General features: G+C 37.8%; 1 protein-coding gene across 2 annotated transcripts; it reads left to right on the top strand.

The window, feature by feature from the left end:
• The first annotated feature begins 1,057 nt into the window (after positions 1 to 1,057).
• Positions 1,058 to 24,207, top strand: LOC107811264 (E3 ubiquitin-protein ligase COP1). Of its 2 annotated transcripts, XM_075233571.1 has the most exons (14): positions 1,483 to 1,622; positions 2,310 to 2,396; positions 3,336 to 3,413; positions 3,789 to 3,944; positions 4,548 to 4,889; positions 5,003 to 5,160; positions 5,257 to 5,322; positions 20,646 to 20,724; positions 21,169 to 21,324; positions 21,411 to 21,509; positions 22,232 to 22,336; positions 22,433 to 22,612; positions 23,002 to 23,112; positions 23,209 to 24,207. In XM_075233571.1, the coding sequence occupies exons 3-14, from the start codon at positions 3,342 to 3,344 to the stop codon at positions 23,374 to 23,376; spliced, it is 1,692 nt and encodes a 563-aa protein (XP_075089672.1). In that variant the 5' UTR covers positions 1,483 to 1,622; positions 2,310 to 2,396; positions 3,336 to 3,341; the 3' UTR covers positions 23,377 to 24,207. The 2 variants fall into 2 exon arrangements, with proteins under 2 accessions (XP_075089671.1, XP_075089672.1); XM_075233570.1 differs by lacking the exon at positions 2,310 to 2,396 and having other exon boundaries at positions 1,058 to 1,622.

Here is a 24,207-nt window from a genome sequence, read left to right as displayed (position 1 = left end):
TACAACAAGTAACTACCATCCAAACAAGCTGTAAACTAACACATTATTGGATTTGTTTTACGGAATAAGCATTGTTTTCGTTCCATGTGAATATTATTTTCTTATTTTTCAGTTTCTAACAGGATAACATCTTATTATATTTAAAAATAATCTAATTTTAGATTTTATATATTTGATGACATCTTTTTATATTATAATCTTATTACTTGTTGGATGGCCGGACCATAAGGTCTATAGTACACAGCCTTAACAATTTTTTGCTGAAAAGTAGGGTAAGGTTGTGTACTATAGACCTTTGAAGCCCTGCCCTTTTTCGGACCCCGCACATAACGAAAGCTTAGTAGACCGAACGATTTTTTTTTTATTATCCTAAATCTCATAATATATGTAAAGACTATAAATTTTAGTTAAAAAAGAAATAAATATCAACAACTTGACTTCCATTGGATAGATCCGTTATGATTATCTCATACATGACGATTGAAACAAAAACGCACCAATAAATCCAAAAGCAAAAGCCTTCGGAACTAAGGTTCAAGAGTTAAAACGCGTTATTCAAAGAAAAATGGAAAAGAATAATAGTAGTTTCATAATATTTAATTACATAAAAGGGTAGCTGATATAACGGTAAAGTTGTCTCACAATCTATGAATTACTATAATAATTATTAATCTTTGTATTAGAGTACATTATCTATATCATACCATTTAGAATACGGCTCTTTCAGGAGCCGAGTCAGGCTTTCTAGAAGGTAGTAGTATAAGGGTCGGATGTAGTATTTTACGGCCGGGATCAATTGAATTCATAACTTTCGGTGTAAAATAAAAATTTATTAGATTATAAAAATAATATATATGAACTCATAAAGTTAAAAATATAATGAAGAAAAAAACTTAAAAATTGAACCATAAAATTTAAATCTTAGATTGGTGTCCCCTTCGTTACTACCCTTACAATAAAACGCTAACCATCTCTACTTTTCCTATTTCTTAATCTGTAAGAAACATAATAAAATAATAAGTTGCATCCAACTAATTTTAAATTCTGAATATGTTAAAAAACTAATCTCTGCTACATATTACATGCACTCAGTTCATAACTATATTAGTATTGTGCACTCTGATTCTAAATTTTGAATCCGTTTTATGTGTAAAAGTTGCATTTCGCTTTAGCATTCATTAGTTTCAAATTCTTAATCTGCTCTGTATAGCAAAAATTTCATTCGATTCTGCACTCGTTTCAAAAATTTCATTCGACTGAGAGAGAGAGAGAGAGAGTTTGTAGTGATGGAAGAAGGTGAGAGTTCGGTGGGAGATTTCGTGTCTGCGATGAAATCGGAGAATTTAAGTTCCGGCGAATTAGCGCCAGGGGCGGCGGCGGTGAAATCGGAGCAATTGTTAGCTTTGCCACCTCCATTGCCGGCGACGGTGGAGAAGGAAGAGGACAAAGAGATGATGTGTCCAATTTGCATGCAAATTATGAATGACGTGTTCCTCACGGCGTGTGGACATAGCTTCTGCTACATGTGCATTGTCACTCATTTACAGAACAAAAGAGCTTGTCCCTGTTGTTCTGTTTGCTTAACTGTTAAGCAGCTTTATCCTAATTTCCTCCTCAATAAGGTAATTTTTCATCTTTAATTCCCCTATTTATATTCGTGCTTGTTTTAAGTTATTTTTTTAATTTTAAGTTCCATAAACTGACTGTGTAAATACTAGTTATATAATCAAGTCACTCATTAGGTAATTACAGGTAAATCTCTTGACAAATATTAATCGTTAATTTGATAAAAAATGGTAGCTAATCTGCTATTATAAGTTAAAATTCAATGTGAAAAAATGTGTGCATTTTCAGTTTATACAACAACAACAACCCAGTATAATCCCAACAACCCAGTATAATCCCACTTAGTGGGGTCTGGGGAGGGTAGTGTGTACGCAGACCTTACCTCTACCCTGGGGTAGAGAGGCTGTTTCCAAATAGATCCCCGGCATCCTTCCCTCCAAGAACTTCCCACCTTGGTCTTGGGGAGACTCGAACTCACAACCTCTTGGTTGGAAGTGGAGGTTGCTTACCATCAGAGCAACCCCTCTTGGAGGTTGCATTTTCAGTTTATATAACTGACAATTCACATAATCAGGTATTTACAAATAAACTTGACAAATATTAATTGGTAATTTGGTAATAATGGTAGCTAATATGCTATTATTGGTTAAAATCCATTGTACAAAAATGTGTCCGTTATCCGTGTATATAACTTCAATCATTTTTTTTATATTGTTAAATTGTTGCATTTGTTTGAAATATAGGAGGGAAGACAGGAAATATGTTGTGGAAGAGGTTTATTCATTCAGTTGACAATGATCAAATTCTTACTTCCGGTTCTACATTAGTTGGTACTTGGAAGAACTTCTTGGGGCCTTGCCCATTCTTTTCATTTTTTTTTTGTGTGAGTTGTTTCCTTTTAGTAATTGTGATTTGATCCTAGATTTGCATAAAGTTTTTTATGATTTTCACTTACACAAACATTGGTAATACTTGAAGTCTATTTAAGTTAAAGTCTCAGCTCAGCTGTCTCAATTCTAAACTAGTTGGGCAGGTTTTTTTGAGTTCTCTGAATTCATTTCTCTCAATTTCTCTTTATTCATTGGATTCGTTACTCCTAATTTAATTATCTTTACGGTAGCCATCAATTTACTGCAGAACTCTTCCTTTATTTGGTTTTTGGGATCTGTCATACTTTACGAGTTCAATCCAATATTTGAAAACCTATTATAAGTGATTGATAGAATGATATAAAACAAATATTAGTTTGTCGCTATGAAGAAATCCATAAGGAGCTGCTATGCTGGCTTCCGAAGGTAAGACTTCTATGAACAAGTAGTGCAGGAATTGATCACTGCACTTCAAAGCTGGGAATAGAGGTAACTGTTTCCTATCTTGTGAGCAAATGCTCTATATGGATCTTAAGCAAGCATTTATGGAGAAATTTGTTTTCAGAATTTACATTGAGATTCACTTGAATTGGTGAATAGTTTATGGAAGTCTTTCATATAAACTCTCGAAAGATGTAAGTTTCTTTCCCGTTAAATGCTTTCTCTCAAAACTCTGAATAGATCAATGTTTGAGATGATAGAGAACTTCATTGATTCTCCTTTATTGTATTTCAGTTCCATTGTTTCTTTTTTCTTCTCACGCTCGTTCCTTCTTTTTTTGTTCTTTCTCCGTTTCGTGCTCAACACTTCACTGCTTACTGATTTATTGATGATTAATTACATCGCTCAAAGGTTATCTATCTGTCGATCGAAGTTGTGTTTATGTGCTTTATTGTGCAGTTATTGATGAAGACCTCTGCTCTCCAAATAGCCAGAAGGGCCACGCCTTTGGAACAACTTTCTCAAGCAATACAGCAGGTCAGATATTATGTTCTGCGTTAGACGAGCTTTCTTGTTTCTTATAGTAAAGTGAACGGCTTAGCAGATTATTTGTTGTGATGATGATGAATTGCAGTTCCTGATGTTAGTGGAATTTGTAAGAAAAGGGTAGGGAGGGTAAAATATATCTCTTTCTCAAAAAAAGGGTAGAATATGTTTCAGCTACATCCTGTCTATTTGCAAGAGGAAAAGTCATCTGACAGGATATAGTTACTTGGACATGCTCACATCCATAACATGTGGGTACTTAGTTATTTTGTGTTGATAGTTTCTTTTGAGAGTCTTTATCTAGCATTTATCTTGCCTGGGTGAGCCATTTATCTCTTGGAGACTTCTCATTCTGATTCTTAACAGGGAAGCGAGGTGTCTGTTAAAGAGCTTGAAAGCCTCTTATCACTTCTTATGGACAAGAAAAGGAAAATGGAGCAAGAAGAAGCTGAATCAAGTCTCCGGATTATGCTTGAGTTTCTCCAGTTTTTGAGGAAGCGAAAGGTTGAAGAGCTTAATGAGGTTTGTCTTGAACTTATATCTATTAACTTGTAGAGTGGTTTTTAGTTTTGTAATTATTTATTCTGTCGTGGACAATTTGGTTCTTTCTTCTATTAATTTTAGATGCTTCATGCGGTTAGGACATGGGTTTATTTTGCTTTGTAGACTAAATGGAGAAAGGCATATTCAGACCTGCTTTTTCCCTTAGATGTGACATGAAAATTTAATGCGACATGAATTGTGAATTACTTCAAGAAGTTTGGGCAATGCTCCTATATCTCAATTGAAGTGTTCCTATTTCTTGGAATTTTGGGCACAGTTATCCAGGCTGGACTTGAATTTTGTTTTAATTAATTTGAATGGTCCGAGATAGAGATCCCACAATATTTTCTGGAAAAAAAACAATGGAAAAGTCTCGAAAGTAATGGAAAAGCCTCTCTTTCAGGAAAGTGGAAGAACTTTGAGACAACTCAAAATAGAGGGTAAAGCAATCAATTTGGAACCAAGGAAGAATACTTATAGTTTTAGCTGTATGTTTTCTCGGTTCCCACAGGCTTGATTTCATCTTTCTCCTGCTTATTAGGGTGCAAGCAGATTATTTACTATTTCCTGCATATTTCATAGGTTGAAAATGATCTCCAGTTCATTAAAGAAGATATAAGTACTGTGGAGAAACATAGAGTGGAATTGTATAGGGCAAGGCATAGATATGCAGCAAAGATGAGAATGCTAGTAAATTATTCTTCTGCGGTGACAGTTCCGCCTTCATTGATAGATAAGCAAGGTAGTGGCATTGTTTCTGGTTCCTCAATTTCACAGCAACAAGGATATGCTGCTTCAGACACTTCACAGAACAGGAAAGCAGATGCAAGAGCTCCAGAGAATGTTCACAGGACAGATTCCGACTCGCAGAATTCTGATCAATCTGGACTTGCGACAGCAAGAAAGAGACATATCTATGCACAGGTCAGTATTTTGTAAATTAGCTTATTGGAGGTTGTTGTAAATTTTGGGGTTGGCCTATGCTGGAAGAATATTTCGTTGTTTATATCCCCTCTTTAATACACATATTGCAACAGCTCGATGATATACAAGGTTATTATTTGCAAAAGCGGCGACACTGCACAAAACAGTCACATAGACAGGAAGAAAGGGTAGCAAACGTCATAAACAGAGAAGGTTATTGTGCAGAACTTGAGGATTTTCAATCTGTTCTATCTACCTTTACGCAATACAGGTCCGTGTTCTTCGGTCAATACATTTTGCATTGACTGCAAAGCCTCCTATATATTTGAGCTTAAAGTTTTTGTCTATGTTTTTTTTGTTCAAACAGTCGGTTGCGGGTTGTTGCTGAACTTAGGCCTGTCGATCTTTTCCACTCAGCTAATGTTGTCTCAAGGTAAAGAGCTTATTGCATGTAGAAAGATTCCATGAGCTAGAGGAGTTCTAATAAGTACTGAAGGCAAGAATGTAGCTCCCTCCAAGAGGCCAATTTTTAAAGTTATAAAATTTAAATGATGATCTATGTTGCTCGGACTCTCCGAAAATATGGCCGGATACGTGTCAGATCCTCCAAAAGTAGTGCATTTTTGAAGGATCCGACACGGATGCGCTACATTTTGTAGAGTTCACGCAACATAGATGATGATGCCAGTCTGTTGATGTGTTACCACTAGTCTACAGCTGTTAAAAATTAGTGCATCTTACATGTTTTATTTACCGTTGAGTCAAATAATTCAGTTCCTATTTTATAGGAATAGTATCAGCTTAGTTGTTCATTTGGATAAGATTCCTGTTGCGGAAGCCAAATGTATATAGTGTGAATGAGTCACAACTACTATACCAAAAATTATGACGGCCACCAAATAATAAATAAGATAATAAAGCAACAATAAAATGAACACCAGAATTTACGAGGTTCGACCAATTTTGCCTACTTCCTCGGATACAACCAATATTTTATTCCACTCCAAAAATACAAGTGAAATAATACTAAAGAGAGAAGATACAAATATCTTAAGAAGATAAGAAGACAAATGAGAGGTGTGTTTAAATCCTAAATATTAGGCCTCCTTTTATAAGGGAAAAATCCCAACAATTTTTCTCCCCAACCGATGTGGGAGTTTGACAACTTCAACAAATCTCCACCTTGGCAAAATTCCACATCTTCAATTTTCTCTTAATAACAAATTTTGGTTGTGTCTTCATCTTTAATTTTCAGTGTTCAACATTGTTGATCAAATCCAAACAATGTTGAAACTTGACCGCAGTCACCACTTTTGTCAGCATATCAGCAGGATTCTCTGCAGTATGAATTTTCTTCACCGTGACTCCAACTTCTTCTATGATTTCTCGTACGAAATGATACCGAACATCAATGTGCTTCGTCCTTGCATGATAAACTTGGTTCTTCGCTAATTGAATAACACTTTGACTATAACAAAAAATTGTGATACCTTTTTGTTCAACACCAAGCTACTTTAGCAATCCTTGAAGCCAAATTGCTTCCTTCACAGCCTCTGTAATAGCCAAAGCAACTGTTGACTGCAAAGTAGACTTCCAACTAACTGGTGCCTTTGCAAAAGTAAACACATAACCAGTAGTTGATCTTCGTTTGCCCAGATCACCCGCAAAATCTGAGTCACAATATCCAACTACAGACTGATTGTCTTCCTGCTTAAAAACTAACCCAACATCTACAGTATTATGAATATACCGTAGAATCCACTTCACATCTTGCCATTGCTCCTTTCCGGGATTATGCATATATCGGCTAATAACTCCAACAGCTTGTGAAATGTCAGGTCTCGTACAGACCATTGCATACGTCAAGCTACCAACAGCATTTGTGTATGGTACCTTTGACATATACTCTCGTTCAGCTTCATCCTTTGGCGACATAGTAGTACTTAGCTTAAAATGGGGAGCAAGTGGAGTACTAACTGGCTTAGTCTTCTCATCTATGCCAAAACGTTGTAGTACTCTTTTCAAATATTCTTTCTGAGATAAACAGAGTTTCTTTGAACGTCTATCTCTTATTATCTCCATGCCAAGAATTTTCTTTGCCTCACCCAGATCCTTCATCTCGAACTCCTTCAGTTGAATCTTCAACTTATCAATTTCTTCCGAATTCTTGGAAGCTATCAACATATCATCAACATATAGGAGAAGATATATAAAGGAACCATCTTTAAGTTTGCGCAAATACACACAATGATTGTATTTGCTTCTCTTGTACCCTTGCTGCAACATAAACTTGTCAAATCACTTGTACCATTGTCTAGAAGATTGTTTCAATCCGTACAACGATTTTTCAAGTTTGCACACTATATTTTCTTTTCCAGCAACTTTGAATCCTTCTGGCTGAGTCATGTAGATCTCCCTCTCCAAGTTTCCATGTAAAAACGCAGTTTTTACATCCATCTGAACTAGTTCCAAATCCAACTGTGCTACCAAAGCCAACATAATTCTAATGGAGGAATGTTTTACGACTGGAGAAAACACTTCGTTGTAATCAATTCCCTCCTTTTGAGCATATCCTTTGGCCACCAATCTTTCTTTGTAGCGAACATCTACTTGGTTAGGAAATCCTTCATTCTTTGCAAATACCCATTTGCACCCAATTGCTTTCTTTCTCTTCGGGAGATTGGCCAATCTCCATGTATGATTCTGATGAAGGGACTGTATTTCATCATTCATGGCAATCATCCACTTATCTTCTTCTGAACTTTGGACTGTGTCTTTATAAGTGGTAGGAACATCATCAGCTACAATTGAGGTTGCACAAGCAACCGTCTCTATGAGACGAACAGGTTTCGTTATTGTCCTTTTTGGCCTGCTGGTTGCTATTGATTCAAGTTGTTGTTGAGGTTCCTGAGTTGGAATCTCCTCTACTGGCTCTCCTTCCAGAGGATAATCTTCATTTGTTTCCTCCTCTGCTTCTTGTGTAGGAAAAATAAATTTTCCCTCAAACTCCACCTGCTTAGAAGCATCTTCATTTTGTTTGGTATCTTCTGTTACCTTATTTACCATAGCAGATTCATCAAAGGTAACATCCCTGCTGAATATTACTTTCTTTGTCATAGGACACCATAAGCGATATCCTTTGACTCCAGAAGTAATTTCCATAAAAATAGCCTTATTTGCCCTTGGATCCAATATTGACTCTATCACATGATAATATGTAGTTGAGTCAAACACGTGCAAAGAGTCATAATCTACAGCAGGCTTTCCATACCATTTTTCAAATGGTGTCTTGCCATCAATAGCAGCACATGGTAGACGATTAATGAGGTGACATGCATATGTAATTGCCTCAGCCCAAAATTCTTTGCCCAAACAAGCATTGGACAACATACACCGTACCTTCTCCAGCAAGGTCCGGTTCATACATTCTGCCACTCCATTCTGTTGTGGTGTATGTCTAACAGTGAAGTGTCGGACGATGCCATCATTTTCACAGACCTTATTGAAATGATCATTTTTGTATTCACCTCCATTGTCTGTGCGAATACACTTGATCCTCCTGCCTGTTTGATTCTCCACCATCGTCTTCCATTTGAGAAAAATTCCCAGCACTTAATCTTTGCTTTTCATTGTATACACCCACACTCTTCGGAAAAAATCATCAACAAAGGTTACAAAATAGTTCTTCCCACCCAATGAAGGTGTTTTGGAAGGACCCCAAACATCAGAGTGACATAATCCAAAATGCCTTTAGTATTATGGATTGTTGTACCAAATTTAACCCTTGTCTGTTTCCCTTTGACACAATGCTCGCAAAACTCCAAGTTGCAAGTCTTTACCCCTTTTAACAATCCTTGATCTGATAGAGTTTTCAAGGATTTTCCTCCAGCATGTCCCAAGCGCATGTGTCATAGCCTGGTTGCTTCTGCCTCTTTGTCGTCACTGGACGTCACTGTCGCTGTCCCAATAACTGTACTACCACAATAGCGGTACATGTTATTGTTCTTCCGATTAGCCTTCATTACCACTACTAGTGCACCAGAGCATACTCTCATCACTCCATTTTCTGCAATGATTTTGAACCCTTTTGATTCTAGGGCTCCCACAGAGATAAGATTCTTCTTCAAATCCGCTACATATCGAACATCTGTTAATGTTCTGATCATTCCATCATGGTTCCTTAACCGTATTGAACCAATGCCATATGAGGTAAGAGGGTTGTTATCCGCTGTGTGGATGACTCCATATTCTCCTTCTTGAAATTCCACAAACCAGTCCCTGTTGGGACACATGTGATAGCTACAAGCCGAGTCCATCAACCATATGTCTGATGATGTTGATGACTCTGTTGTAACTAATGAGAAGTCTGAATCATCAGAATCAGCTACATTTGAATCCATAATGGCCTTTCCATTGTTATGTTTGGCCTTATTCTTCAACTTCGGACAGTCTTTCTTCCAGTGCCCCTTTTCTCGACAAAAGATACATTCATCTTTGCTGGGTTTAGATCTTGACTTGAATATTCCCTTCTTTGTCCTCATTTGATTTTGAGGACGACCCCTCACAACCAGTGCTTCTCCTTCTCCGCCCTTTTGTTTTTCTCCCTTTCTTTGTTCATAGCTGTACAAAGCCGAACAAACTTCTCTGAGAGAAATTTCGTCATTCCCATGGAGTAGAGTAGTTTCAAGGTGCTCGTACTCATCAGGAAGTGACCCCAATAACATCAAGGCCAAGTCACCATCATCAAAAGTTGCATCCATATTTTGCAAATCTGTGACCAACTTATTGAAACTGGTGATATGTTCGTTCATTGTGGTACCAGGAACATAGGTGAAGCGAAACAGTCTCTTCTTCATATACAATTTATTTTGACTGTTTTTCTTCAAAAATTTATACTCCAGTGTTTTCCATAATTTACTTGCAGAAGTTTCCTTTGTGTATGGATATTTCTGCTCTCTAGCAAGGTAGGATCGAATGGTACCGCAAGGGCTTTCTGGTCTTTTTTCTTCAATGGCAAGATCTAGCCCTTGTTGAAAAAGGATATCTAGAACCTCGCTTTGCCACATCCCAAAATGTCCTGATCCGTCAAAAATTTCTACCGCAAATTTCGCATTTGACACAATTCTTGTCATAAGCGAAGATGCCAATGATGACGTATTGTTGGCACTTGATGTAGATTCTTCTTGTTTATTGTCTCCCATCTTTGACACAAATATTATTTAATAGCTGGCGACAAAAATCAAGATTATTTCCTTTCTGATGTAGAAGATCAGACTAAGCTGCAACTACAGAGCATACTCAGACAGAACCTTGACTCAGTTACCAAGATAAATCTTTTCTGATGTGGAAGATCATACTATGCTGCAACCACAGAGCATACTTAGACAGTACCTTGGCTCTGATACCAATTGTTGCGGAAGCCAAATGTATATAGTGTGAATAAGTCACAACTACTATACCAAAAATTATGACAGCCACCAAATAATAAATAAGACAATAAAGCAACAATAAAAGGAACACCAGAATTTATGAGGTTCGGCCAATTTTGCCTACTTCCTCGGACACAACCAATATTTTATTACACTCCAAAAATACTAGTGAAATAATACTAAAGAGAGAAGATACAAATGCCTTAAGAAGATAAGAAGGCAAATGAGAGGTGTGTTTAAATCCTAAACATTAGGCCTCCTTTTATAAGGGAAAAATCCCAACAATTTTTCTCCCCAACCGATGTGGGAGTTTGACAACTTCAACAATTCCTTGCTAGTTGTTAGAGTCTTTTTAGGAGTTGAACGTTAGTGGTTCAGTCTTATTTATATGCTTTGCATATCGTGCTGTAAATCAGAGTTACGGTGAAAGCAATAACATTCTTCAGTGTTTTATTTCTCCTACAATCTCTTTGACTGTAATTTCTTCTTTCCTCTGTTATTTTTTTGTTTTATGGTACCAGAGCCAGGTTGTTGAACTCTGGTTGTTCTTTCTTTCTTCTTGCCTATTAAGTTCGCTTTGTCTTGTTGGAGGAGATCGAAAGTTGTAGAGGAGAAGCTCTTTGTGCAGTATGGAATTGGCAAATGGGGGAAGTAGTTCGAATGCACAGTTTGGTGCTGAAAAGCTTGTAGGGACAAACTACAAGTACTGGAGAATGTGTATGGAGGCTTACCTTCTAGGTCAAGACTTGTGGGATCTTATTGTTGGTGCTGAAGCAGACATTCCAGCAAATACTCCGGAAAATGCGGAACCACGAAGGAAATGGAAGATCAAATGTGGTAAAGCTCTCTTTGCTTAAGAACTTCAATTGGAAAAGAATTCATCGATCATGTACGTGATGTTAGTTCACCAAAAGAAGTCTGAGAGATACTTGAGAGATTGTTTTCTCAAAAGAATACAGCTAGGTTACAGCTGTTGGAAAATGAATTGGCAATGCTAACACAGGGAGGTATGTCTATTTCTGAATATTTCCTACGAGTTAAAAGCATTTGTGCTGAAATTTCAGAATTAGATCCCGATGAGAAGATCGGCGAAGCAAGAATGCGACGATTTCTTATTCGAGGATTGAAGGAATCCTTTCATCACCTCCATTCAAGGTTGGTCAAAGCAACCTTCAGTTGAAGAATTAGAAAATTTGCTTTCCAACCAAGAGGCTTTAGCAAAGCAAATGGCAAAAAGTTTTGAATCTGATGCCGTTCTCTTCTCAAAGGACAAGAATAAAAAGAAAGCACATCAGCAGGAAACAAGAACAATGAGAAAGGCTCAAACAGCGGAAAAGCTACTGATGGCAACTTTGAAAATAGAAGGTGCCATAGATGTGGTAAAATCGGGCACATCAAGAAAAACTGTAGAGTGAAGATCTCAAAGGCAAATGTTACCACTGAAAATGAAGGAAACGAGCAACTCAAATGGGAGCAATGCTTCACCGTTGAAGTAGTTGAAGGGAGGAACGATGGTGCCGTACCAGCTCAAGTTCTTTACAACCACGATAGCTGCAGACAAGAGTGGATCATTGATTCTGGTTGCTCTCATCATGTAACCGGCAATGATTCACTACTTTCAGAGCTACGTCAACATAACGGAGAACGAGTTATTGTTACAGCTGATAACTCGGTATATCCAGTAGCTAAAGAAGGAGTTTTGAAGATTGACGTTGGAGATACACGGGCTATCAAGTTGAACGACATCTTTCATGTTCCAGGTTTGAAGAGAAATTTAGTTTCAGTCTCCCAAATTACCAATTCAGGAAAATATGTTTTGTTCGGTCCAAGTGATGTAAATGTTCTTGATAACGTAAAGAATATAGCTGCTGATGTTATTCTTGCTGGTGAAAAGAAAGGTTCTTTATTTGTCATGACTGTAGGGGAAGCCTATGTGAAGAAGACAAGTCAAACAGATAGTCCAGCAATTTGGCATGCTCGACTGGGACGCTTAGGCTACCAATTGTTGCAGCAAATTTCTTCGAAGAAATTGGTGGATGGCATACCAGCTCTACAGAATATTCATGAAGATGTAGTTTGCCAAGGCTGTCAATATGGCAAATCACATCACCTTCCATTTCAGAGATCGTTGAATCGGAGATCCTCTATATTTGAGCTGGTTCATACCGACTTGATGGGACCAACAAAAACATCAAGTTATAGCAGTTTTCGCTACGCCATGGTGTTCGTAGATGATTTTTCAAGATATACATGGGTGAAGTTCTTGAAAGAGAAGAGCGAAGCTTTGTCAAAATTTACTGAGTTTAAAATTGCTGTGGAAAAGGAATTTGGGGTGAAGATTAAGTGTTTACGAAGTGACAACGGAGGCGAGTATATGTCAAATGATTTCTTCAAGTACTGTGATGACAACGGTATTTCAAGACAAATGACATGTCCAAGTACCCCTCAACAGAACGGTGTCTCGGAAAGGAAATTAGCTCATCTTGTTTCCATGAGCCTTTCCTGGCTGCACGATAAGAATCTCCCTTGAGAGCTTTGGGCTGAAGCAATTCAATGTGCATGCCATGTAATAAATCGTTTGCCTCCATGGCCAGGTAAAGAAAAATCTCCTTTTGAGACTCTATATGATGAAAAGCCAAATGAGAGAATTGAAAATGTGGAATTTTGCCAAGGTGGAGATTTGTTGAAGTTTGGCAAAATGCCAAAGTCCCACATTGGTTGGGAGTTAAGTTTGGGGGGATTTTTCCCCTATAAAAGAAGGCCTAATGTTTAGGATTGAAACACACCTCTCATTTGCCTTCTCATCTGTTTAAGGCATTTGTATCTTCTCTCTTTAGTATTATTTCACTTGTATTTTGGAGTGGAATAAAATATTGGTTGTGTCCGAGGAGTAGGCAAAATTAGCCGAACCTCGTAAATTCTGGTGTTCCCTTTATTGTTGCTTTATTGTCTTATTTATTATTTCGTGGCTGTCATAATTTTTGGTATAGTAGTTGTGACTCATTCACACTATATACATTTGGCTTCTGCAACAATTGGTATCAGAGCCAAGGTACTGTCTAAGTATGCTCTGTGGTTGCAGCATAGTCTGATCTTCCACATCAGAAAAGATTTATCTTGGTAACTGAGTCAAGGTTCTGTCTGAGTATGCTCTGTGGTTGCAGCTTAGTCTGATCTTCCACACCAGAAAGGAAATAATCTTGATTTGTGTCGTCAGCTATTAAATAGTATTTGTGTCAAAGATGGGAGACAATAAACAAGAAGAATCTACATCAAGTGTCAACAATACGTCATCATTGGCATCTTCGCTTATGACAAGAATTGTGTCAAATGCGAAATTTGCGGTCGAAATATTTGACGGGTCCGGACATTTTGGGATGTGGCAAGGCGAGGTTCTAGATGTCCTTTTTCAACAAGGGCTAGATCTGGCCATTGAAGAAAATAAACTAGATGTTATTGGAGAAGAAGATTGGAAGATTCTCAACCGTGTTGCTTGCGGTACCATTCGATCCTACCTTGCTAGAGAGCAGAAATATCCATACACAAAGGAAACTTCTGCAAGTAAATTATGGAAAGCACTGGAGGATAAATTTTTGAAGAAAAACAGTCAAAATAAATTGTACATGAAGAAGAGACTGTTTCACTTCACCTATGTTCCTGGTACCACGATGAATGAACATATCACCAGTTTCAATAAGTTGGTCACAGATTTGCAAAATATGGATACAACTTATGATGATGGTGACTTGGCCTTAATGTTGTTGGCGTCACTTCCTGATGAGTACGAGCACCTTGAAACTACTCTACTCCATGGAAATGACGAAGTTTCTCTCAGAGAAGTTTGTTCGGCTTTGTACAGCTATGAACAAAGAAAGCGAGAAAAACAGAAGGGCGGAGAAGGAGAAGCACTATTTGTGAGGGGTCGTCCTCAAAATCAAACGAGGACAAAGAAGGGAAGATCCAAGTCAAGATCCAGACCCAGCAAAGATGAATGCGCCTTTTGTCGAGAAAAAGGGCACTGGAAGAAAGACTGTCCGAAGTTGAAGAATAAGGCCAAATATAATAATGGAAAGGCCATTATGGATTCAAATGTAGCTGATTGTGATGATTCAGACTTCTCATTAGTTACAACAGAGTCATCAACATCATCAGACATATGGTTGATGGACTCGGCTTGTAGCTATCATATGTGTCCCAACAGGGACTGGTTCGTGGATTTTCAAGAAGGAGAATATGGAATTATTCACACAGCGGATAACAGCCCTCTTACCTCATATGGGATTGGTTCAATACGATTAAGGAACCACGATGGAATGATCAGAACATTAACAGATGTTCGATATGTACCAGATTTGAAGAAGAATCTCATCTCTGTGGGAGCCCTTGAATCAAAAGGGTTCAAAATCATTGCAGAAAATGGAGTGATGAGAGTATGCTCCGGTGCACTAGTGGTAATGAAGGCTAATCGGAAGAATAATAATATGTACCGCTATCGTGGCAGTACAGTTATTGGGACAGCGACAGTGACATCCAGTGACGACAAAGAGGCAGAAGCAACCAAGCTATGGCACATGCGCTTGGGACATGCTGGAGGAAAATCCTTGAAAACTCTATCAGATCAAGGATTGTTAAAAGGAGTAAAGGCTTGCAACTTGGAGTTTTGTGAGCATTGTGTTAAAGGGAAACAGACAAGGGTTAAATTTGGTACAGCGATTCATAATACTAAAGGCATTTTGGATTATGTACACTCTGATGTTTGGGGTCCTTCCAAAACACCTTCGTTGGGTGAGAAGCACTATTTTGTAACCTTTGTTGATGATTTTTCCCGAAGAGTATGGGTGTATACAATGAAGAGCAAAGATGAAGTGTTGGGAATTTTTCTCAAATGGAAGACGATGGTGGAGAATCAGACAGGCAGGAGGATCAAGTGTATTCGCACAGACAATGGAGGTGAATACAAAAATGATCATTTCAATAAGGTCTGTGAAAATGATGGCATCGTCCGACACTTCACTGTTAGACATACACCACAACAGAATGGAGTGGCAGAACGTATGAACCGGACTTTGCTGGAGAAGGTACGGTGTATGTTGTCCAATGCTGGCTTGGGCAAAGAATTTTGGGCTGAGGCAATTACATATGCATGCCACCTCATTAATCGTCTACCATCTGCTGCTATTGATGGCAAGACACTATTTGAAAAATGCTACGGAAAACCTGCTGTAGATTATAACTCTTTGCACGTGTTTGGCTCAACTGCATATTATCATGTGACGGAGTCAAAATTGGATCCAAGGGCAAAGAAGGCTATTTTTATGGGAATTACTTCTGGAGTCAAAGGATATCGCTTATGGTGTCCTATGACAAAGAAAGTAATATTCAGCAGAGATGTTACCTTTGATGAATCTGCTATGGTAAATAAGGTAACAGAAGACACCAAACAAAAAATAAAGGTGCTTCTAAGCAGGTGGAGTTTGAGGGAAAATTTATTTTTCCTACACAAGAAGCAGAGGAGGAAACAAATGAAGATTACCCTCTGGAAGGAGAGCCAGTAGAGGAGATTCCAACTCAGGAACCTCAACAACAACTTGAATCAATAGCAACCAGCAGGCCAAAAAGAACAATAACGAAACCCGTTCGTCTCATAGAGACGGTTGCTTGTGCAACCTCAATTGTAGCTGATGATGTTCCTACTACTTATAAAGATGTTGTCCAAAGTTCAGAAGAAGATAAGTGGAGGATTGCCATGAATGATGAAATACAGTCCCTTCATCAGAATCATACATGGAGATTGGCCAATCTCCCGAAGGGAAAGCAAGCAATTGGGTGCAAATGGGTATTTGCAAAGAAGGAAGGATTTCCTAACCAAGTAGATGTTCGCTACAAAGCAAGATTGGTGGCCAAAGGATATGCTCAAAAGGAGGGAATTGATTATAATGAAGTGTTTTCTCCGGTTGTAAAACATTCCTCCATTAGAATTATGTTGGCTTTGGTAGCACAATTGGATTTGGAACTAGTTCAGATGGATGTAAAAACTGCGTTTTTACATGGAAACTTGGAGGAGGAAATCTACATGACTCAGCCAGAAGGATTCAAAGTTGCTGGAAAAGAAAATATGGTGTGCAAACTTGAAAAATCGTTGTACGGTTTGAAACAATCTTCTAGACAATGGTACAAACGATTTGACAAGTTTATGTTGCAGCAAGGGTACAAGAGAAGCAAATACGATCATTGTGTGTATTTGCGCAGGCTTAAAGATGGTTCCTTTATATATCTTCTTCTATATGTTGATGATATGTTGATAGCTTCCAAGAATTCGGAAGAAATTGATAAGTTGAAGATTCAACTGAAGAAGGAGTTTGAGATGAAGGATCTTGGCGAGGCAAAGAAAATTCTTGGCATGGAGATAATTAGAGATAGACGTTCAAAGAAACTCTGTTTATCTCAAAAGGAATATTTGAAGAGAGTACTTCAACGTTTTGGCATAGATGACAAGACTAAGCCAGTTAGTACTCCACTTGCTTCCCATTTTAAGCTAAGTACTATTATGTCGCCAATGGATGAAGCTGAACGAGAGTATATGTCAAAGGTACCATACGCAAATGCTGTTGGTAGCTTGATGTATGCAATGGTTTGCACAAGGCCTGACATTTCACAAGCTGTTGGAATTATTAGCAGATATATGCACAATCCAGGGAAGGAGCATTGGCAAGCTGTGAAGTGGATTCTACGGTATATTCATAATACTGTAGATGTCGGGTTAGTTTTTGAGCAGGAATACAATCAGTCTGTAGTTGGATATTGTGACTCAGATTTTGCGGGTGATCTGGACAAACGAAGATCAACTACTGGTTATGTGTTTACTTTTGCAAAAGCACCAGTTAGTTGGAAGTCTACTTTGCAGTCAACAGCTGCTTTGTCTACAACAGAGTTAGAGTACATGACTATTACAGAGGCTGTGAATGAGGCAATTTGGCTTCAAGGATTGCTAAAGGAGCTTGGTGTTGAACAAAAAGGTATCACAATTTTTTGTGATAGTCAAAGTGTTATTCAATTAGCGAAGAACCAAGTTTATCATGCAAGGACGAAGCATATTGATGTTCGGTATCATTTCGTACGAGAAATCATAGAAGAAGGAGGAGTCACAGTGAAGAAAATTCATACTACGGAGAATCCTGCTGATATGCTAACTAAGGTGGTGACTGCGATCAAGTTTCAACATTGTTTGGATTTGATCAACATTGTTGAACACTGAAGATTGAAGATGAAGACACAACCAAAATTTGTTATTGAGAGAGAATTGAAAATGTGGAATTTTGCCAAGGTGGAGATTTGTTGAAGTTTGGCAAAATGCCAAAGTCCCACATTGGTTGGGAGTTAAGTTTGGGGGGATTTTTCCCCTATAAAAGAAGGCCTAATGTTTAGGATTGAAACACACCTCTCATTTGCCTTCTCATCTGTTTAAGGCATTTGTATCTTCTCTCTTTAGTATTATTTCACTTGTATTTTGGAGTGGAATAAAATATTGGTTGTGTCCGAGGAGTGGCAAAATTAGCCGAACCTCGTAAATTCTGGTGTTTCCTTTATTGTTGTTTTATTGTCTTATTTATTATTTGGTGGCTGTCATAATTTTTGGTATAGTAGTTGTGACTTATTCACACTATATACATTTGGCTTCCGCAACAAATCTAACCGAACTAAACTTGACCCGAAAGCAAAAAGGTGTGTCTTTGTTGGCTATGATTCATATAGAAAAGGATGGAGGTGTATGGATCCTCGAACAAAAAGGTTTGTCACTTCCAGAGATGTTGTGTTTGATGAAGTATCATCATACTATTCTGCCGAGAAAACAAGCAATCAAGAAACCATTCTTGATGGTGATCAAGAACATTTGCAGGTGATTCCAGAGGGTAACCCGCAGGCTTCGAACAATGATGAAATCTCAACTTCAAATACCTCAATTTCAGATGGTGGTGAACAGCAAACTCCTAGGAGATCAACAAGGGAGAAACAACAGCCAAGTTACCTGAAATACTATGAGGTACAACTGAATAACTGCTCAATTACTTCATGCTTTTTTATAGGAGGATTGGATGAAGAACCAGCAAGCTTTGAAGAAGCCAAAGGTCATCCAAAGTGGGAAGCAGCTATGCAAGAAGAAATTGATGCTTTGAACAAAAACCAGACATGGGAGTTGGTGACGAAGCCAGAGAATTGCGAGCTGATCACTTGCAAATGGGTTTACCGATTGAAGAAAAACTCAGATGGGGTCGTTGATAAGTACAAAGCTCGGCTTGTTGCACGTGGTTTTTCTCAAAGTTATGGACTAGATTATGAGGAGACTTTCAGCCCAGTTGCAAAAATGGTAACAATAAGAACCATTTTCTCTGTTGCAGCATCTAAGAATTGGAAGTTGTGGCAACTTGATGTAAAGAACGTTTTTTTTACGGAGAATTGGATCGTGATGTTTTTATGGAACAGCCTAAAGGTTATGTCTCTACGCAATATCCTCATCATGTTTGCCGGTTAAAGAAGGCATTGTATGGTCTTAAACAAGCACCACGTGCTTGGTATGGTAAAGTTGCTCAATACTTTATCTTCTGTGGCTTTAAAGTTTCTGATGCAGATTCTAGTTTATTTATTAAAATAGAATCAAATATGCACTTGATGGTCTTATCATATGTGGATGACATGATCGTTACTGGAAATAATGAAGCTGAGATTTCTAAGTTGAAAAGTGAACTCTCTGTTCGATTTGAGATGAAGAATTTGGGAGAAGTTAGCTGTTTTCTTGGTCTTGAAATTGAAAAAACAGATCAAGGATATTTTGTTTCTCAAAAGGCATATGCAAGAAAGTTGCTGCAGCGTTTTGGCATGGGGGAGTCGAAAGAGAAAGCTACTCCAATGGAGCCACATCTCAAATTGATGAAAGATGAAGGAACACTGTTAAAAGATGCTAAAAGTTTTCAGCAGCTTGTTGGTAGTTTAATTTATTTAACTATCACAAGACCTGAGATTGCTTATTCTGTTGGAATTGTATCTCAGTTCATGCAATGTCCAAGAAGTTCACACCTAGATGCAGCAAAAAGAATTCTTCGTTATGTGAAGGGCTCACTTGACCATGGTCTGATGTATAGAAGACATGAAGAATTCGTATTAAGTGGCTTTACCGACGCGGACTGGGCTGGAGATGTGAATGATAGACATTCAACTTCGGGATATTGTTTCAGCACCGGGTCAGCCATGGTATCTTGGTGCAGTAAAAAGCAATCAGTGGTGGCATTATCTAGCACCGAAGCTGAGTATGTCGCAGCAACTATGGCTGCGCAAGAATGTATGTGGTTGAAAAGATTAATAGGAGAGATGTTGCACAAAGTTGATTATGCTGTTCAACTTAGATGTGATAATGAAAGTGCTATCAAGCTTGCGTCGAATCCCATTTTCCATGGTCGGACGAAGCATATTGAGGTTCGTCATCACTACATTCGAGAAAAAGTGCTAGATCAAGAAGTTGTTTTGAAAGGAATTTCTACAAATGAGCAAGTCGCAGATATATTTACAAAGGCTTTGGTAAAGCCTAAGTTTGAATATTTTAGAGCTGCTCTTGGAGTTATTGATCGTAAGTTTGCACTAAGGGAGAGTGTTAAAAATTAGTGCATCTTACATGTTTTATTTACTGTTTTACTTATGTTTACTGAGTCAAATAATTCAGTTCCTATTTTATAGGAATAGTATCAGCTTAGTTGTTAATTTGGATAAGATTACTTGCTAGTTGTTAGAGTCTTTTTAGGAATTGAACGTTAGTGGTTCAGTCTTATTTATATGCTTTGCATATCTTGCTGTAAATCAGAGTTCCAGTGAAAGCAATAACATTCTTCAGTGTTTTATTTCTCCTACAATCTCTTTGACTGCAATTTCTTCTTTCCTCTGTTATTTTTTTGTTTTAACAGCTTGCTGAATTTTCTTTGTTTGGCTTTTGGCGATATCACCATATGATTGACTTAGTGGAGTTTGAGAGATTTTCATCATCCGATCACTCCTGATCCCAAAAATGGGTCAGAAAGGTCATTATCATTGTTAGAAATATAATGGTAATTCTACTCTGTTTTTCATTAATCTGGACTCATCCTAGCAGTCCCCATGCCTGCGGTAGCAAGAGGTTGAATCTTCTCCTCTGGGAGGTCTTATTTTGGTAACTAGTGAATGGACTCTACTATCTCTTCAATCTCTCTCTCTCTCTCTCTCTCTCTCTCTCTCTCTCTCTCTCTCTCTCTCTCTCTCTCTCTCTCTCTGGGTTCTTAACACCTGCAATTGCCTCATTTTTCAGTATTGAATTTGATCGAGATGATGAATTTTTTGCTACAGCTGGCGTGTCGAGAAGAATCAAGGTCTTTGACTTTTCATCAGTAAGTATACTTTTCGTGATCTTAATAAATCCTCCCATTGTTAATGGAAATTTCCAGCTGGTAGTTTTTCTTTTTGAATCTGCTGTGGCTGATTTACTACTTCACATTTGGTAGATTATTTTCCCGTTTTATTCGACAATGTTGGAATATTCTCAAGTGCTGTCAAGTAAAGCTGGATTACAGCTTCATGTCCCTTTCCCACGTTGGGTTTTTTTTTATTAAAACGTTGGTTTAATGAGATGTTTAAATAAACCTTCTCAAAAAATAGTAAGATGTTTAAATAGAATAGTGTCATCCTGATAAAAGTCGTATGATGCTGCTCTTTCTGTTGAAATTACCTCAACAGTTTGAGATGATTTAAATACTTAATATTCTAAGAGCATTTTCTTGTACTTCTATTTCTCTACTATGTATAAATCGAATATGATATGTTCTCATTTTCAGGTGGTAAATGAACCAGCTGATGCACAACGTCCTGTTGTTGAAATGTCTTCACGATCCAAACTTAGTTGTCTGAGCTGGAACAAGTACGCAAAGAACCACATTGCGAGCAGTGACTATGAAGGCATAGTAACCATTTGGGATGTGAGCAGTCGCCAGGTAGTATCTGTTTTCAGGAGTTTTATCTTTGATCATGGGGCATGTTTCAAATCTCTAATAACATTATTATATATTTTCTTGCTCAGAGTGTGGTGGAGTATGAGGAGCATGAAAAACGAGCATGGAGTGTTGATTTCTCTCATACTGATCCTTCTATGCTTGTGTCTGGCAGTGATGATTGCAAGGTAAAAAGAACTTCATCATTTCTCTTTTTGCTTTTCATGGTCTTCTCTACAGTAGCGAACGTACAGTTGACGAAATTGACAAATAGAGCAGATAGGGGAGTATGTCATTCAGCTTTATGGATATCAAATTCCTGGAAGTTGCTAATAGATTAGTTTGCAAACGGTTGTCTTAATTATGCAAACCTTTTTGAGCTACAAACATCATTTTATTACTCCTTATGCAGTTGGGTTTACCATCAACAAATCAGAAGAGTGAGATGCAGCAGGCAACAAGGCCCATAATTCGTCTTATTTTCGATTTTTCATTCCTTTGAATTCTTTTTCGTATTTTAGGAATTTGCTAAAGTTCTGGTTCAGATGTAGGAATAAAAGTTTGAGAGATTCTTTCAGTTCCTCCTATTGGATTGATAACAACTATATTCACTTTCAAGTTTGAGAGGTAGTTCTGCAGATTGGGTTGATAATAACAATCCTCATTGATGGTTAACTTTTCTGGTCTGATTAGTCCCAGAGTCTAAAAATATATATTTGCAAAATCATATGCTGGTTATGCATGAACTAGTAAGTGTGAGGCCGCTTCTGTATGTTATGTGAATCACGCCCCATGTATGGTTCAACAACAGAGAGCAAAATGTACTCACTAACTGCAACAAAAAAAACATGATTAAAAGGATTTCAAATGTGTGAAATATCATAGCAAGCTAACTCTAATTGCTCAACAGGTCAAAGTTTGGTGCACGAAGCAGGAGGCAAGTGTTATTAGCATTGACATGAAAGCAAACATTTGCTCTGTGAAGTACAATCCTCAATCCAGCTTTCATATAGCTGTAAGTCACACTTCCTCTTGATTCAATGCATCAAATTATGCTAAATCTCGTACATTGTTGAACTTTTACACCAAGGCATGATCTTGTTTCTTGCAGGTGGGTTCTGCTGATAATCATATCCATTATTATGACTTGAGAAATATTAAGCAGCCGCTGCATATTTTCTGTGGACACCATAAATCTGTTTCATATGTGAAATTTTTATCCAACAATGAGCTGGCGTCTGCATCAACGGATGGTACATTGCGTTTGTGGGATGTCAAGGAGAACATTCCAGTAAGTTATGACACAGATTCGTTGCTTTTGTTTCACTATGTGTTCCTCAATGTGAATACTTGAGATGTTAATAACATATTCCTGTTTTAAAATTAATTCCTGAAAACCAAGCAAACTAGAAAAAATCAATTGAAAACCAATCACCAATCAGGGATTGAAAATAAAATTAGAAGAGGGAGGGAGGGAGCATATTTTGCTAAATTTCGGTGTTTTTTCCTGTGCATGCAGCTTGGGTGTAAGTAAGTTGTTTTTTTTTTTCAAAAAGAATAGCTACTTCTACAAGGGCTTTATGGTCCATGCATATACTTTAATTAATTTTGTTTTGTAAATCCACAGAATTATCTAACTTTGACTTGGCCATTTCTTTGTTATGTTTTTTCTCCTTTCAGCTGCGAAATTATAGAGGACATACAAACGAGAAGAACTTTGTGGGTCTTGCAGTAAACAGTGAATACATTGCCTGTGGCAGTGAAACAAATGAAGTGTTTGTCTATCACAAGGTATTTCTAATACTACAGTAGAAAACAGGGTTATTTCTAGTAAATAACAAGATTCATTATCATTCCCTTTGATCATATGTTGGATTTTGTGCACAGGCGATTTCTAAGCCAGCAGCATCGCACAAATTTGATTCTGACCAGAATGATCCAGATGAGGACATGGGATCACATTTCATTAGTTCTGTTTGTTGGAAGCGCGAGAGCCCAACCATTTTAACAGCAAATAGTCAAGGGATCGTACAAGTGCTTGTTCTTACTGCTTGATGAGTAAAAGTAGAACGATAAAAAGATAAAAGCACGACTAAGGAGCTTCTTATGAAGGAATAGAGGTACCATGCCCCTGCACCAATTCTCCATTGTACGTGTGTGACCGGTTTATTAGGGTAATTAATGAAGATTGTTTTTGATCTTTGTTGCTCCTTTTAAACCAATTTGACTGATGGGGATGGGGATGTAGCTCCAAAGGGTGTCTGATTATACGGTACTTAATGTACTTAAGTTGCAGCAAACATCATGTTTATGGTTCAAGTGCAGCAGTTCAGAGAAAAAGATTGTTTCTTCAAACTTCATTGGAAAGTCTAAAAACATAAAATCTTCTTGTGGGATGAAGGTTTTTCTGTTCAATTTCCATGCCTTGGCAGTCTGCTTTCAACAACAAAAAAGACTTTATCCCTACCCCGACAGAGCAGCAAGGTTGTTTCCAATATAGACCCTCAGCTAGTCCTCTTTTTACCAACAAAATTGTACTGTTGTAACTTTGGAGGGGAGGTAGTATTCATTTTTCATGGACATGTTGGGGATACCAAATTTTGTAAACGTGGAACATTAGTCACACAAGACCAAGCCTCTAAATGAAGGAGGGATTATTTTGTTGCGTCTTCTATAAGAGGAAGAGCATAGACAGTTCCTATTTAGAATGAATTCACTTTTATCAATTCCTATTCAGATAAATATTGGAGAGATTGTGCACTAAATATTTGTATGTTTAGTGCCAATCTTGGTTCCTCTTGCCTTTTATCTTGGCTTAGATTGTGCCATTTTGTTAATGCCAATCTTGGTTCCACTTGCCTTTTATGCCACGCTACACTTTTTATA

Source organism: Nicotiana tabacum, chromosome 16, assembly GCF_000715075.1.
Source record: "Nicotiana tabacum cultivar K326 chromosome 16, ASM71507v2, whole genome shotgun sequence".
Classification (NCBI taxonomy): Eukaryota; Viridiplantae; Streptophyta; class Magnoliopsida; order Solanales; family Solanaceae; genus Nicotiana; species Nicotiana tabacum.
The sequence above is the reverse complement of the archived record's forward strand: the minus strand, read 5'-3'. Positions and strand labels throughout refer to the sequence as shown.

Coding starts and splice junctions, on each gene's coding strand:
- LOC107811264 (XM_075233570.1), top strand. CDS start 1,287: ATGGAAGAAGGTGAGAGTTCGGTGGGAGATTTCGTGTCTGCGATGAAA. Junction 5,161..5,256: donor TCTACCTTTACGCAATACAG/GTCCGTGTTCTT, acceptor TTGTTCAAACAG/TCGGTTGCGGGTTGTTGCTG. Junction 5,323..20,645: donor TCAGCTAATGTTGTCTCAAG/GTAAAGAGCTTA, acceptor CTCATTTTTCAG/TATTGAATTTGATCGAGATG.